We start from the raw sequence: 18116 nt of genomic DNA, 5'->3' as shown, positions 1-18116 counted from the left end.
GCCGCTGAAAAAAAACGAAGAAAGAAGAGGAAGAGAGGAAGAAAAAGAAAATAAATCAGTTTCTAGATTATTCCGGTTCGATTCGAACCGGTTTGGTCTGATTCAGTAATTTGACTCAGTTTCAAAGATATTAATTAGTTTTCTGGTCTGATTTGATTTATTTTAATTGTTTTGGTTAGGTTCTAGAACATTTCCTCAATTTACTCAATAATAACAATAATAAGAGTATTTGATTTTAGGATAATTAATTTTTATATATTCATAGTAGGTTAAATTACGGGGTTTCATATTATTTCTCAAAAATCTATCTGTTTACGATTCAAAATTTTCGACATTTTATTTGGGCTTGGGCCCAACTCATAAAAACTTTGGGCTCAAATTGAAATTGTTTGGTATTTATAGCCCATATAGTTGAAAATCGAGATTTTCAATTTAATAAAAATTCGAAAGTTTCGAAAATAAAAATTCGGGATGTTTCATTACTATTCACCAATTTTATTTTTCATGAAAATCCTTAATATAAAAAAATAGAAAAGTTAGTACGAGAAAACGAAATTAGGAGTTCTATAGTCAAAATACAATAAGTTTATACTCCAAAAGCAATATTATTGTCAATTCATTTGATGATTCTTATTTTTCATTTTCATCATCATGCATTGACGGACCGTTTTATTGTTTATATTGTCCACTTGCACAAATGTTGTTTATATTTTATAAAACTAGATATTAAAATTTGTGAAATTTCTAGTTACTGTTTCATGAATTTAAAAGTTAAATATTTGATGTCGTGTATTTCACAGATACATGGGAAATGCTTTCTTATATCAAAGGATAGAAAAATTAAATTTCACTGCAATTGGAAAATTAGAATGAAGTATAAAAACATCAATTTCATTAATTATAAAACTATATAGAAAAACCATGGCCTGTTATATAGTATTTGACTTTTTTTTAAATAATATATTTTGAACATATGTTAAATTTATTAAATATTTTTGAATTATATTTAATTTCATGTCAATCCACTGGTTTTGTTATGTTAATATTTAAATATCTAAATAATATTTAAATTAAAAATTTTATTTTAATTTATTTTAATTCTTTATATATTATTTTTCTCAAGTATAGTTTTTTTTTATACCTTAAATTCTAATGACCAAACAATTTTTTAAAATTGAAGTTTACTGAAATAACTAAATTACATTTACAAATTTTTAAATCGTTTTTTAATATGTTTTAATTTTAGTCATTTGCAGGCCCGAAGCTTAAGATTTCAACAAGAAAAGGCCAAACCAAAGATATGGATAGAATCAAATTATAAAATTCCGGTAAAGTCCATTTTTTAAAATGGATGATAAATAAATATTTATTACTTGAAAAGGATTAATATTAAGAACAACATTTTTTTTTTTTTTTTGGTGAAAATGGAGAGCAAAGCTCTAAGAATTACATGCAAAAGTCTAACGTGAGCTACACCATACAAATCATGATTAAGCCATCAAGCCATCCCAGAAGGGGATTCTAGCAGTATATGGATACCTAAAGGGTAGCAGTATATTAAGAACAACAATTTTAATGTACTATAAATACTAAATTTTGTTCTTATTGAATTTTTTTTTTTCAAAAGCAGAAACTGTTTTACATTGCATTTGCACCTTCTATAAAAGAATTATTGGTGCTACTGCTATATGAATCTGGTCAAATAAAAAACTAATTATCTGATATTCTGAATACAGAAAGTAATACTGCACAAAATCTACGGCCACTTTCCTCCCAAATGCGTAGTCTTCACATTCTCTTCTCCGATTCAAATAAGAAACTTCTCTGCATAATTTTACAGTATCAAATACATTATTTTATTAATATTACAACTTGCCCTGAAGCACTCGGACGATCTCCTCTGCTCTTGATTCAATGCCTTTAAGGTATTCAGTAAGAATGCGCTGTTGGTAAGAACCTCCCTCCTGAGGGAAAAGAGGAGCAAATGAAAATTGCAAAACATCGAAAAGAAAATGTGTTACTATTTGTAAGGTAAATGGAGTGAGTGATAATATAAATGATATATAGAGATATAACATTCAGGTTTTCTTACTGTTCTGATCAGCGTACGCTCAATTCTTTTCTTAATAACAGCATAAAGTTCATCAGGAGAAATTTCTCCCTTGCCTACTGTCATTCCATTAATCAAAAGCTTGTTCCACTCTTCCTCAGGAGCTGCACCAAATTAAATGTTGAAAGGAACCGCAAGACGTTTATAAAGCAATAACCAGGCATCAAATTTCACAGGGAGAATAAACCATGAAAAAACCAATTGAAAAGAAATTAAGCAACGAAGCATCTTTCCACTTACGAAGGAGAGTAATACAAGTTTAATGATGACATTTGTGTTTTATATAATGATAATGAAAAGGGACTAGTAAAGAAACCTTTGATTATAGTTTCAAGAAACTGCTCGGACTTCAAAACTTCATCTCCTACACGGCAAACACGACAAGCAAGAGGTTGATCAAGGCGTTCAATTGATGAGCACAGAAGCAGTAAGAATATGACACATTTTAACAGTTATATATTTATTTCAGAAAAGTTCCAATCACACCAAACTTTGAAAATATGAAAAACTAATCAACATTCAGACACGAAAGTCCACTGCATAGGTGCAACATTTGTTGCATGTAATCCGTACAAGACTATGAAAGATGACAAACAGTCTATTGGATTTAAAAGATCAACAAAACACAAGGTAAGTACGTATTGCTGAACCAATTGAACTTGTAGATGAAGGCCCAAAGATGGGTTTATGCTTTTAACACTACAAAACAGGATTGCCCCTCCTCAAACAGGCTAATGCTAACACTTTAAAGTAAAACTAAATCTGTTTAAATTTTTTGACACTACATTTCTTCAAGGGGTCAATATGGCAACCTCTAAATCCTAAACATCTCTTCTTTTTATCAAAATTGATATCCAAAGTAGAAAATATAAATAATTATACTTTAGAATAGAAAGAAAACTTCGCGCGTGAATATTACAAACTAATTTTGAGTGCATATATTTACTATTTACTGGGTAAGTGTCTCTGTAGCTGCATTATACTTTTTCACTGCAACAATCTCAACTCAAGCCTCAATCTTTTCTTTTTTTTTTTTTTTTACACTAAATTTGAAGCCAAACAGTTGTGACAAGGTTTGGTTGCAAGTATGCAGTTTGACCATTAATCAAGCATTCTCCTGCGATTTTAACCAAAACAAATGGATAATATATGGGCCAGTTAACAAATATTTTGATTGAACTTAGCAGGCTGCTCAAGGTTTAAAAGAACAGCCAAAACCAACTTTAAGAATAAAATATAATAATTGCCTCATGGCCACTATCCTGATTTCAACACATTTTCAGAATCTTGATGTTTTAAATAACTAAAGACATAATGTTTTGGAGAATTTGAGTTTCAAAGATATAGCAAAAATAATGAAGTCACCTTTCTTTGCATAACTACGTTTGGACAGAACTCTGGAAGCATAGAGTTGCAAAACCTTCTGCAACATTGCCTCAAGCCCTGGTTTATCCTTATCTTCTTTTGCCTGAAATGCGTAAAAGGAAAAGGATTTAATTGGGAAAACCAAAACACCCACTTGGCAAATTGAAATTAATATGAGTTTATTAAGGTCTCAAATATTCAGATGGAGGTTGAACATTCTGACAGAGGAGAGAAGAGCGCCTAAAACAGTTAAGGAGGCTACACCATGTTCTGCCACACTAGCATGCCTGCTCCACTTTTTGCTCTAGTTATTCTCTAATTTACGTCAGTCAAACTTTTGGATATTAACTTTTACTGTTTGGATAAGTGGTTAGGAACTAGCTTTTGGTGTTTAAGCTCCCATCTGCTAGTTAAGGGCGTTTGGCAAATTTGAGCAGTGTTTCAAAATCCAGCAGTTGGCAGTTCAAACTTATAACTAAAAGCTGATACTTCTAGCTATTAACATTTGACCCTTCAACCACCAACCCTCCTTCGCCAACAGCTAACTACAACCAGTAAACCAAATAGACCTTTAGTTCAAATTGAAATATACTCCAAATGCTTTTTTTCCATAATTACTCTAAACAAGTCTTACTATATATAAATAGTATGAAATTCCAAAGGAATATCGGACAAACATGTTGTAGTAGATTCATACAATAGCTTCTTTTGTCATTAGGATTTAAAATACTCCCTCCCTCTCAAAATGTTTGTCCTGTTGACTTTTGCTCAAAGTTTAAGAAATACATCAATTAGAGTGTCACATCATACAAAATATCCATACTTTTCTAAAATTGTCCTCCTTTAAAAAAAAAAAAAAAAGTTATTCCTAGAGTTTAAAACCATTTATAATGAGGGGTATGAAGGAAAATTAAATATCTTTAAGTTAAGTGGACAAACATTTTGGGACATCCAAAAATGGAAACATGGACAAACATTATGGGATGGAGGGAGTAACAAAATACACTCACTTGTCGTAGTTGAGCACTAACTTCTGAAAGGAACCCTTCATCTAGTTGCCCTTCTTGCTCCCTTTGGATTATCTCCTGAGGACCAGGAAGAAGAAGCATAAAATCACTACGAATTAGTGAACAAGTTGTAGTTGCATAAACTTCGAAGATACATAGCAAAAAATGAGTAAAAAGTTCATTACTATTTAATCCAACTAGTGATGTTCATCTTTGCTCGGGAAGATCCAAAACTACAATGTACCCTAGCCCTGTGCTAACTATTCACCGCTTGCCTGGTGCCCAAGAGGATTCTCAGTAGAAATGGGATCCTCTATTCTTGTGAGATATACGAACATGCATAACTAGAAAGGAAGCAAAAGCACTCTTGTTTTTTTCGCCCCCTTTTTTCCAGTAATTGATTAACTAGTTCACTTTCAATGAACTTTTATCTTCCCACAAAAAGAAAACTTTTTTTTCTCATCACTTTCTACTGTTTAAATGTAATGATTCTCTATTCCATTCCTAAAGCACTGCAAATTTGATGAATAAATTACATAATATTATATAAGCTATTCAAAATGAAGTAATAATGCAGGCTAACATCATTAGGCATGGGGAAAGGAAACAGCCAAACTCATACATATGAACTTTATATTCTATATAGATAGCAAAAATAATCTGAAACAGCACATGAAAGGACATAAATGTGCATGTGTCACCACACGAGAACCCCTTGCACAATAAATTACAAACTAGAGCAAAGCAAATATTTACTTTCTCCATTAGTTTGAGAGCATCAGGATCTCTTGGGGGCCATCGAATTTCTTCCTCCTCCTCAACTACGGGTTTCAAAACTGCCTTGAGGACATCAGTAGCTGATTCAATCCTTTCCTACAGGGAAAAGGCAATGAGAAAAACAAAATAAACAAATAAAACTGAAACTGTTATTGATGAAATACTCAGGGAAACTAAACAACATTGGTTGACCATTTGCTTTTGTATATGTGTGTGTTTGAGACAGAGGGAGGGAGGTACATTAGTCTTGTGGACAAGGCGATCCACAATGCTCATCACTGAAATTGCCAATTCTTCATAATCTTTCTGCAAGAAGTAACCAAGCAACTCTTTTAAAAAGCCAAGCACTAGAAAGAGGTCAGCATCAGAAACATTCATAAAAAGCCTAGAATTAACCAAGTCAAAAACCATGCTTTATCATCTTCCGATTTGCAGGTATCAGTTCTAGCAGCAAGGCGAATCCAAAAACCCTCATTGAAAGCAAGGATATTTTCGACAACAAGCTTCTGAAGCTGTTCACAGAGGCAAAATGCAGCAATATTGAGTTAATTGAATGAATTTGTGTATTAATCCAATATATATGGTGATGAGATTCTTATCAATACAAAGGAAATATAAAAATAATCTATATCCAGAAGACTTGTAGTCTATTTGTGTTGAAAACACCGTCTCGCAGTAGCCAAGATAAGGAGACCTTTGCATTTTGGTCACATTTTAACAAAACTGGAAGCCTTAAGAAATATGACCAATGGGAGCTTAGCAGAGGAAATGCTTTCAGGATATTACCTCTTCTGTCCTAATATATTGTTAAAACAACCTGTTTAAAAGCAGCCATATTTCTGCCCAAACGAATAGAAGAATCCATGTCCATATCACAATAGCAAATGCTTGTGCTGTCAAATATGAAATACAGAGTTTGGGCGGATAACATAAAAACAAGTGCCAACTCACAGTTTACTTACTTCTGTTGGATTTGCATCCCTCAGCATATCAATTAATCTGTCTATTTCTACTGTCTTTTTGAACGATTCCTCGGCATCTTGACTGACTGCACAGATGAAAGTTTTCCTGTTTTATTTACCCAAATACAGCATCTTACTATCAATAGGTGCAGTATCACTTGCGATTAGGTACAACTAAAGATTTTGGACAAACCATCACTGCAGAAGCACAAATACATTTCCAAATAAATCTTAAAAAATTCATAAGTAGCGATCACCCAATTTTGCATTCAGCCAAATCAAGCATTAACAGAGTTGAAGAAACAGTAATTTCTTACAAGGTCGAAATAAATTATTGATACACTAAGATTTATTTATTTATTTTGTGAAAAATAAGACAGTTTCATTAATTTATCCTGCATTAGTTGAGAGTAGAGAGCTGCATGCATATGAAGTATGTCCATTATACCTTATCTATCGTGGATCTTGATTTCTAACCTACTCACTGTAAACTCCCAACCAACACAACTCAAACCACTCTGCTGAAGCTAGGTTCATTCCAGATTCACAAAAAATACTCACCATCTACGGACTACAGCTACAATTTTTTCTTTTTACCCATTGAGGCCATGTAGTACAAAATTTTACAAGTAGAAACACATATAGGATAACAAGATAAGCTAATATATAAGAAATCATGCGATCCTGAATAAATTATATATAAATATATATATCAAGTTAAACAAATCAAAGCACAGAGCAATTACCTCCTCTTCGGCTCCAGTGTAGTTGCAGTAAAATGCAAGTTGAGTTTCGTTATGATGAAGGACCCAATTTTCCATCCTGGAAGCAATGAATTCTGTATTACAAAGCAAGGAAACACCTATAGCAAGAAACAAACAGCCCAAAACCAAAGTCAGTTAACATAAGTAATATTAGCAACTAAAATGAAAGCTAATTAAAACTTCAGAAATATGAAAATCAATCAAAAGAACCTGTTTGCATTCCGAGAAAAGGAAAAAGAAAAACTTAAATGTGAATTCTCGCAAAATTCAATTGGCTGATAATCAAAGTAGCACTTCTTAATCAAATGCATATAAACTAGGGTTTTGATGAATGAATCAAAGAAAATCATTTTTCATAAATGACAAAGGAAGAGACAATATTACCTGCTTGTGCTGAGAGAAGAAGTGAAGAGTTGGAGATTTTGGTGGCGTAGCAAACAGTGAGGCCATTGGTGTACGGACACACTGGCGGGAGAGGCCAGTAATTATAACCGTTCAATTTGGCAACCAAATCTTCACATTTCAGTTGGAGAGATAACGGGACAAAATGTCAAGTGGAAGTTTTTTGGGCCTTGGTCTTTTGTTGGATTTTGTAGTTTGGGACCAGATTTACAGAGGTAACCCAGCAACGCGGCCCATAATTAGCCCAATTCAATTTAACACAAGCTAAATCAATTTTTTTTCACTCCGTCCGCTATCCTTTTTTATTATTATTATTTTCTCTAATGACTCAAATAATTACACATTTGTTTATAAGAGTTAAGACAAGTCAATTACTTCGATTCATAACGAGGTTGGGGTAAAAATAGTATTATGGGATATACAACAGAGGTAGTTTTCCCGTTGCCTCACTAAATTCGTGATAATTTTTGTGATTGAAAAGAGTCGAATCTGAGATTTCTCACTTTTATGTCCATTTACTTCCATCTCTACACATGATTGGCAGACAAGTTAATTAATGAATTATGATAAAAGTACCTTCTTTTAGGACTTAGTATGAATTATGAATTATGAATTATGAATTATTGACTTCATATTACATTTATAAATCTCAAGCTACATTTTATGAATCTCACGAAAAGCAATGTAATAAATAATCAAATATATTTTTAGTATAAAACTTTCACCAGAAATATTTTTAATTACATTACATTTTCATTACTATTAACTAGAGCCCGCGCGATGCGTGGAGTAATATTAAACGATGAAATAATTTTTTATAATTTCAACACAAATACAATATGAAAATTAGACAATTGACACAAACACGACACGTTTAACCCGCTTAATATCATAAATAGGTTAAGTGGGTCATATTGACTCATATACAACTCATGTAACTTGCTTAATATCATAAATAGGTTAATTTGATGTGTTGACCTACGTACATATGCACTTAACCTGCTTATAGTATTTTTAACTTTTAACCTCTTTAACTCAAATCATATTCAAAAATAAATTTTCACACGTAAAATATATAAATTTTTCAAGATTCAAAATTAAATAAAAAAGTAATACAACAATAAAATTTAAATAGATTTTAATTGAAGTATTTATATCTAACACTAAAATTACCTCTTTATTCTTAAATAAACGGGTCACTCGCCTAACCCCGTGTCAACCTATAACACAACACGTTTATATTCGTGTCATAAATAAGCAACTCATTTATGATACGAACTCGTTTAGCCTTAACCCTAATCCATTTATTTCGTGTGTTAGGTGAATTGTGTTCGTGTATCATGTTCCATTTTGACACCTCTAGTATGACATGCATAAAAAAAAAAAATGCAAATACACTATTAATATATTTTTCAACAGTGATAATAATTTTAAGAATTTAACTAATTATATTGAAATAAGAAATTAATTTTTTTAATTTTATGTTATGATTTATTATAAATGATTATTTATTTATTTGAAATATTAATGTATTATATTTATTTAGTGCAGTGTGTCCTAAACGTGTGGATATCCTATTTTTTTTAAAAATTATCGTATCATGTACGTTCCCGTATCGTATCGTGTGATGAAATATTTTTTTATTTATTTTTGTATCTTTTTTATTAATGAATAATTAGAAAAAATAAGAAGGGACTTTTTTTTCGGAAAAACTTTTGTTACTTTTTTTATATAAAAGAAAAATAAAAATAATTTTTCTCTATAATTTTATTTTTATAGTTTTTTATTTTTCTTTTAATTTGAAGAGAAAATTATTGAAATTATGTTCCCTTATATTCTTTTCTTATTTCCAAAAAAATAATTTTTGCTTATTAATATTAATTTAATTTTTTTTCTCCTATATGATATTATCTGAAAATATAATTCATTTTTTTTGCCCTTATAGTCCGCACGATACATAAGGTAATATTAAAAGATGAAATAATATTTTATAACATTATTCAAAAATAGTAAAATTATATAATAAAATGATAAATTATATATTATTGAGATATGCTATCCTGAAAAGTTGCAATACTAATATATGTCTTTTTAAGTATGATGCAAAGTTTTTCATAAAGTATGCAATAGTAAAAGCCATGCATGGTATGACTTACATAAAAAAATGCATACACGCTATCAATATATTTTTTCAATAGTGATAATAATTTTGAGAATTTAACTAATTATATTGAAATAAGAAATTAAGTTTTTTTATTTTATATTTATGATTTATTATAAATAATTGTTTATTTATTTGAAATATTAATGTATTACTTATTTTGTGTAGTGTGTCTTAAGCATATGAATATTTTACTTTTCAAAAATTGTCATATCCGTACGTTTCCATATCTCGTGTCCCGTGTCTCGTGTCTGTGCAACTTAGCTCCTAGTATATGAAACTACTCCTCTCTTTACATCAAGCTAATTTACAGCAAACTAATCAACCAAGATTTTTTTTTATTACCAATAAAAATGAAGTGTTTTTTCTAATTTTCTTTTGTGTCATTTAAATAAGAAATTAAGTTTTTTTTTTATTTTATATTTATGGTTTGTTACAAATGATTATTTATTTATTTATTTTAGATATTAATATATTACTTATTTAGTATGCTATATCCTAAGCGTGTTGATGTCCTGCCTTTTTTAAAAATCGTCATATCCTGTTTCCATGTAACATAACTCTCGGTGTATAAGACTAATCTATATACCCAGCTAATCAACTAAGGTTTTTTTTATTACCAATAAAAATGAAGTGTTTTTTTAATTTGTTTTTAATATAAAATAACTTATATTCTTATAATTGCTGTGATTACACATTATCTTCTTACAACCGTACTAAATAATTATGTTCTCCTCATACTTGGCAATTTCAGAGGCCTATATTTGACTTCCATATAATGCAAACTGCTTTGCGCATATATATATATATATATATATATATATATATATATATATATAAACACTTTATTTAATAGTATAAGTTATTTCACATTATACATATATAATACAAAGTAATTTTATTAATATCGATTAACGTACTTGGAATAGAAATACGTTGTGCTTAAACTTTTTAAAATTTAACTTTTTTTTTCTCCTTAAATTTTTATATTTTTAAAAAATATACAAATTATATCTCACAATTTTGCTTTTAATTTTTTTTTTTAAAATTCTTAACTCTCAATATTTAAAGTTTAGTTAATCAAAGGTGCTTTTTAAATTATTAGCTAATAACCAACAATGTGTTGGTCAAAAGCAGTAATCCGCTTCCATCCCTATGAAAATAAAAATATAAATTCCACGTTCCAAAAGCTTTCTTATTATGAGGAAAAAAAAAATTATGCTCTAGAAATTAACACCTCCTGATATAATATATATTTATAATTGTTATATTAATAATATATTAGTGGCATGAAAGGCATCGAATGCACGTGAAGGGATGTGGGTAAAAGTGGCCCAACCCAAGCCCACACAAGTATAAGATTTCATGAACCACACGTTTTGAAGAATGAAGCACCTGTTTCACGACCCTTACCTAGTCCAAGTTTCAATGGACCATAACGTTTCTTTTTAGATTCAAATGGAGGACAAATCAATAGCATCGCAAAATCCAAACTCTTTACTGTCGGCTTGACTTTTATTAATTTCTCTTTTGCTATGTCTTTTCCCATTCAGATAGAAATAAAGCTCGTGTAGGGTTCTACAATTCATAGTTTCATAATCCATGTTTATATTTGAATTTTTTTTTTTTTTTAAAGGAGCTAGATTTGAAAGTTGAGTGATTAAAAAAATTTCCCAGAAGTAGAGGAGATAAAATTGAAATATTTCACTATTTTAAATAGCAAAGTTCAACTCCATTGCTGCATTTTGGTCGGTGACGGAACTATGAAGTAAAGTCGGGGTGAAAAAAATTTTCAAGAATTAGGAAGTGAAATTGCAAAAATTTACTATTTTAAGAGTAAAATAAAAAAAAATTAATATTTTATAAGTAAAATTGGAAAAGAAAAATCATGTAGCTATAAAATGAGTTTATTACAATTGAGATAGATGAATGAAAATTAGAGATTGTGTACATTATTTTAATCATTAATTGATTGATGATAGTATCAAAAAAGTAGTATTCAAATTTAATTGGATTATTAATTATTATGAGCGATGATTGGTATTGAGATTATAATGGTTATGCAATAAATAATATAAATTTTTTATATATTTTCAGCTATATTATCAAATTTGCCAATTATTTGATTAAAAAATTTAATTGAATAAAATAACAATTACACTTCCTCCTTCGAAAAAGATTGTTCATCTTTCCTTTTTTATTTTATCCTCAAGTATAGTCTTTTTTTTTTTTTTTTTTTTTGCATTATAATTAATCTTTAAATTATCCATTATACCCTTATTAAATTTTATCTTATTTTCAATAATCCTTTATTAATTCTTACTTATTATTGCAATATAATAATTGTTCATGTGTTATTTGAAATGCACGTAATAAGAAATTATATGAGTAAAATTGCCTTTAACGATAATAATTGTTACCTTCTTAATCTGTGTGAAAAAAAAAAGTGAACTATCTTTACAGGACGGATAAAGTATTAAAATAATAATAAATTTACTAATGTTGATTGAGGTAGAATGGTTGAGACTCCTTCTACCTAAACTAAAGATTTGAAGTTCAAGCTTTGAGAATGAAAATTGTTATATAGACCCTTCAGTATTCAAGCCGTATATAGTTGAAATCCAATAACTTTCGAAAAACGGTGATTATAAATCTAAAAAGGTAGTAATAAATTTATTGACATAATTTTAATTTTATTTCTATAAGGTACGTTTTAAAAGTTGAAACTATTTATTTATAAATGGATATTTTGGTGGAGGTTCAATAATGGTGGCAGATATGTATAATGACAATTGGCAAGCACAAACTATATTCCTTTCGTTCCATTTACACTGAAAAATTTCTTTTACGACGTTTCATTTGTATAGAAAAACTTATCACTTTTAGTATATCCTAAAGTGTAAAGTTTATATTACCTTATTTTGCTTTGCCTACTAAGTTAATTGTGTGAAAATAATAAGATATTGGCGGACAAAATATGGCCGATGCATTTAATTTTCTTATATATATATATATATATATATATATATATATATATATATATATATATATATATATATATATATATATATATATATATATATATATCAGAGCCTTAGATTTAGTGCTACGTGGTAGAAATACATATAAAGTCTTCATTTTATGATATATAATAAAAGATTTTGGCTTTGCCTACTGAACCCACGCCTACTGAACCCATGAGTAAGTCCCATGTGAGTGGCATCTAACGGGTATAACCAGGAAGGGTATAACCAGGTAGTCAAAAAATTTTATCGTATATTATAAAATGGATCATTTCTTATGTAGATCGGCTAGTAGTAATAAATCTGAAGACTCGATAACTCAGAAATTAAAAGAGTCATAAATAGAAATGAATTAATTTTGCAAGATTTTAGTAAAGCAATTGATGAATGGGAAATTCCTAAAGTTGATAAAGAACAAATATATAAAGTTTCTAAATTTAATTTATTTAAAACAGATTATGTAATTAAAACCGAAGAAAGAGATTTTCAATTAAGTAAACCCTTTGAAAGAATAACTCTTTTATCTTCTAAAACTTTGCAACATCATAAAAGTAAAAAATATAAATATATTCATATAGGATTAATTCAAGTAGGAATAAAACCTTTAACCAGAGAAGGATTAAATACTAGTATACTTGCAGTAGTAAGAGATGCTAGATTTTTAAATTTTCAAGATTCTTTATTAGGATCAGTTGAAACTAGCTTAAGTGAAGGACCGATCTCCTTTGAGGTCTATCCAGATATGACTGTCTCATTAAATGATTTAAATATTTTAGAAAGTATAGTTTTGAAAATTAAAACTCATAATTATAAAATGAAGCAAGGATCAATTCCTATAGCTTTAATTTATAAAATTCATTATAAGGCAATGAATTCAGCTTTTGGTACTAAATATAAATTACAACCTAAAATTGGTAGAACAAGATTTCTTCAAACAGATTTGACTAAAACAAACACAGTAATTCCTAAAACCATCCAATGGAAGGGTATAACACTTCCAGATGAATGGATTTTAGAGGGGGTTGTACCTCATCCAGTTATTGATAAAGTAAAACCAAACATCAATTTACAAAAAATAGAACAATTTGAAGATGGTAAAGTTACATTAAAATTTAATAGAAGTCAAAGTATGAGGTATACAGGGTCATCTTCCTCTGTAACTACAGATGAAAATGATAAACATACTTCATCTATACCTTCTGTTATTTATGCTAAATATAAAGAGACTGAGCCTAAACCAATAATTCAAACATTAGTAAAACCGAGATTTTCTACTTCTAATATTCCAAATTTAAAAATGAAAGGTGTTGATTATAGTAATTCAATCCCACAGGCAGTTTATAATCCTGTAGATAATTATGTTAATCAACAGTCCAACTTAGTAAATACATCTCCAGAATCACCAACAGCTTCAGCTATAACTGAAAATGTTAGCGATATCAACAGAGAATTAAATGTCCTTAGTAAAGACGATATTGAGAAAAGCTTAATCAAAGAAATATTTAAAACCAAAAATTTAATTAAAATGAAAAAGATATTAAAAACTTACTCTTTTGAAGAATTAAAATATGAATATTTAGATTATAAATTAAGTAACCAAACTGAACTTAAATTCTTTGAATGGTATAAATTAATTAAAGAAAATAAATCTGATAAAAGTGTAAATCCAATTACTATAAGAGATAAAAGACCAGAATGGATAGTAAATAATCAAACATTAAAAAGTGATTTTCCTCCTAAAACAATTAGTAAACTAAAATATCAAGACAATGAAATTATTTGTGCACCTTATAAAATTGCTCAAGATAATGATGTAAATAAAAAGGTAATTGAACAAAATAACTTTAGTAATGCAAGTTTAATTTGTTTAAACTCACAATTAAAACAAATAGAACATATGCTAAAAGATAAACCTTTAGTGTCAGAAACCATAAAAGGCAAAGAAACTGTAAAAACTCACATGTTTAAACCTTATCAAATCTCTCAATCAAGTAAACAAGAATTTGTAAATAAATTAAAAGATCAATTGAGTAAACTTGAGGTTCATTCAGCAATTAATCAACATATAGCTCCTGACACTACTGAAGCCTCTAGAAATATAAACACTATAGAAGAAAACACCAACTCTGATGACAACGAACCTGACTCAGAAAATGATAAACAATTTGAGTTAAATCCTATAAATCATCATCGAGAAATAGTAAATAGGGCACCAGACTTAGGCATTATTGATAAACCTAACACTATATCTCAATTTAAATATAATGCTTCAACAATCTATGAATGGAACATAGATGGTTTAAGTGAATATAATATATTAAGTATTTTGCAACAAATGACTATGGCTGCAAATGCTTATAAAACGCAGTCAATTATTTCTGATAAAGCTATTGCAGAAATCCTCATTGCTGGATTTACTGGACAACTTAAGGGTTGGTGGGACTATCATCTCACTGAACAACAACATTTAGAAATTTTAAATTCAATTCAAGTCAATGATGAAGGTGAACCTATATATGATGAAAATGGTGAAGTAATTCAGGATGCTGTGTCATCTTTAATTCTCACTATTTCACTTCATTTTATTGGAGATCCATCTCACTTAAAAGATAAAAATGCAGAATTACTTAGTAATTTAAAATGTAAACACTTAAGGTAATTTTCAAGAATATAAAACTACTTTTCTAACTAGGTTAATGTTAAGGGAAGACTCTAATCAAAGCTTTTGGAAAGAAAAGTTTTTGGCTGGACTACCTTATTTCTTAGGAGAAAAAGTTAGGAACAATATTAAACAACAATATGGTCAACCTATACCATACAATAAATTAACTTATGGTCAATTAATTAGTATAATTCAAAAAGAAGGTTTGCAGATTTGTCATGACTTAAAACTTCAAAGAACAATAAAATATGAAATGCAAAAAACTAAAAAAGAATTAGGATCATTTTGTAAACAATTTGATTATAGTTTAAAATCTCCATAGAAATGTGATGGACAATGCTTGCGAACACCTAAATCTAAAAAACAGTATAAAAATAAATATCATAAAAGACAATACAGGTCTACACCTAGTCAAGATAAATTTTATTCTAAAAAAAAATATAAACCCCATAGGAAGTCTAAAAGAAAGCAACAAGCTAAAAATTCCAATAAAACCTCTTATAAAGATTTAACTTGTTATAATTGTGGTAAAAAGGGACATACTTCAAAATTTTGTAAATTTAATAAAAAGTTAAATGAATTACATTTAGATGAAGAAGTGTTAAATAAAATCCACGAATTATATCTGGATTCTGAATCTTCGGCATCTGAGGTTATAGAAAGTGAAAATCAAATTGATGAATTAGGTACAACAACTAGTTCATCTGATTATTCTATAAATATGCTAACTAAAGATCAAAGTACGCTTTTAGAAGTAGTAAATTCTATAGATGACCAAGACACTAAAGCTAAACTCCTTCAAAAACTCATTAAAAGTTTTGATGAAACCCAGATAGTAAAAGAGGATATAACTCCTAAAATTCAACATAATACTTATGATCTCACAACTATATTAAATAAAAATAAGCATAAAAAAGTAGAAGCAGAAAATTCCACTAATAATTTAAAAAATGAAGTTAGAAATCTAAAGAAGGAAGTTAGTGAATTAAAACGACAATTTCAACTTCATGATAGACTAATAAAGGTATTAGAATCTCAACTTATTTCTAGTTCTTCTTCTGATGAAGCAGAACCAGATAAAGATGAAATAAATCAGTTAGATGAAGATGTAGATAGTAATTTTCTAAACTTATTACAAGAAATAACTTCAAGAAAATATTTGGTAAAAATAAATATTCAGGTAAATGATTTTGTGATAGATGCAATTGCACTGTTTGATACAGGTGCAGACTTAAACTGTATAAAATCATATTTAATCCCTAAAAGATATTGGTCAAAAACTAATGAAAAACTAAGTACTGCAAATAAATCTAAATTAGAAATTATAGGTAAAACAGATGCACAAATAGTAAACCAAGGTTTAGAAATAAACACAGTATTTTTATTATCACCTCAAATAAATTATATGGTTATATTAGGAACCCCTTTTATCAATTTAATAACACCATATTCAGTTAAAGAGGATTGTATTAAATTTAAAATAAGAAATAGTACAGTTAAGTTAGAATTCACTGAAAAACCTAAGAAGAAGCAATTAAATCTCTTAGAAGCTCATTCAATTAAAATACTAGAGATTAATTCTTTAATTAAATCTAGAGAAGAAGATTTAAAAGATGCACGAAATAATATGTGTTTAAACAAAATTAAACAACAATTAGAGACTAAAGAAATACAAGATAAAATCACAACATTAAAAGAATTTATGGAAAAGGAACTATGTGCTGATCATCCACATGCTTTTTGGGATCGTAAACAACACATAGTAGATTTACCATATGAAAAAGATTTTGATGAGAAAACTATTAAAACTAAAGCTAGACCAATTCAGATGAGTCCTGAATTGATAGAGCATTGTAAAAATGAAATTCAGGATTTACTCAATAAAAAATTAATATCTAAATTTAGAAGCCCATGGTCTTGTGCAGCTTTTTATGTCAATAAAAATGCTGAAATAGAACGTGGTGTTCCGAGATTAGTAATAAATTATAAACCATTAAATACGGCTTTAAAATGGATTAGATATCCAATTCCTAATAAAAAAGACCTTCTAAAAAATTTATATAAAGCAAATATTTTCAGTAAATTTGATATGAAATCTGGATATTGGCAGATTCAAATTGATCCTAAGGATAGATATAAAACTGCATTTACAGTTCCATTTGGTCAATATGAATGGAATGTAATGCCTTTTGGACTAAAAAATGCTCCTTCTGAATTTCAGAGGATTATGAATGATATTTTTAATCCTTATTCTAAATTTTGTATTGTATATATTGATGATGTACTTATTTTTAGTACAACTCTTCATGAACATTTCACACACTTAAAAACATTTTGTATGGTAATTCGACAAAATGGTTTGGCCTTAAGTAAAACTAAAATGGATTTGTTTAAAACTAAAATCAGATTTTTAGGTCATTATATTGAGCAAGGTAAAATTCAACCCATAGAAAGAACCCTGGTATTTGGAGAAAAATTTCCAGATGAAATTACTAATAAACTCCAATTACAAAGGTTTCTTGGTTGTTTAAATTATGTCATTGATTTTTACCCTAATTTAAATTGTATGTTAAAATTATTGCATGATCGATTACGAAAAAATGCTAGTCCTTGGACGGATAAGCATACTCAAATAGTTCAAAAGATAAAATCTTTAGTAAAAGAAATACCATATTTATATATTCCTAATCCTACAGCATTTAAAATAGTTGAAACTGATGCTTCTGATATAGGCTATGGTGGTATTTTAAAACAAAAACTTGATAATAAAGAGCGTATAATCCAATATACTTCAGGACATTGGACTCCCGTTCAAATTAATTATTCTACTCTTAAAAAGGAAATTTTAAGTATAGTCATTTGTATAAACAAATTCCAATCTGA

The 18116-nt window shown here is 28.6% G+C and overlaps 1 protein-coding gene across 1 annotated transcript; it reads right to left on the bottom strand.

Annotated features, from left to right (window-relative positions):
* Positions 1 to 1570: 1570 nt before the first annotated feature.
* LOC149499290 (uncharacterized) lies at positions 1571 to 7522 on the bottom strand. Its single transcript, XM_089717387.1, has 11 exons — positions 7370 to 7522; positions 6968 to 7083; positions 6222 to 6327; positions 5673 to 5771; positions 5500 to 5565; positions 5239 to 5355; positions 4486 to 4560; positions 3476 to 3578; positions 2427 to 2474; positions 2093 to 2214; positions 1571 to 1964 (listed from the first exon to the last, which is right to left on the bottom strand). The coding sequence occupies exons 1-11, from the start codon at positions 7433 to 7435 to the stop codon at positions 1866 to 1868; spliced, it is 1017 nt and encodes a 338-aa protein (XP_089573513.1). The 5' UTR covers positions 7436 to 7522; the 3' UTR covers positions 1571 to 1865.
* Positions 7523 to 18116: the final 10594 nt, after the last annotated feature.

Source organism: Jatropha curcas, chromosome 1 (genome assembly GCF_041381405.1).
Source record: "Jatropha curcas cultivar XTBG-Jc1 chromosome 1, XTBG_Jcur_1.0, whole genome shotgun sequence".
Lineage (NCBI taxonomy): Eukaryota > Viridiplantae > Streptophyta > Magnoliopsida > Malpighiales > Euphorbiaceae > Jatropha > Jatropha curcas.
The sequence above is the reverse complement of the archived record's forward strand: the minus strand, read 5'-3'. Positions and strand labels throughout refer to the sequence as shown.

What these genes read in the sequence shown, in the direction of transcription:
- LOC149499290 (XM_089717387.1), bottom strand. Translation starts at nt 7,435, where the DNA reads ATGGCCTCACTGTTTGCTACGCCACCAAAATCTCCAACTCTTCACTTC. An exon ending in TCTTGAAACTATAATCAAAG is followed by an intron (nt 2,215 to 2,426) that starts GTTTCTTTACTA and finishes AATTTGGTGCAG; the next exon opens with CTCCTGAGGAAGAGTGGAAC. An exon ending in AGCGTACGCTGATCAGAACA is followed by an intron (nt 1,965 to 2,092) that starts GTAAGAAAACCT and finishes CTTTTCCCTCAG; the next exon opens with GAGGGAGGTTCTTACCAACA.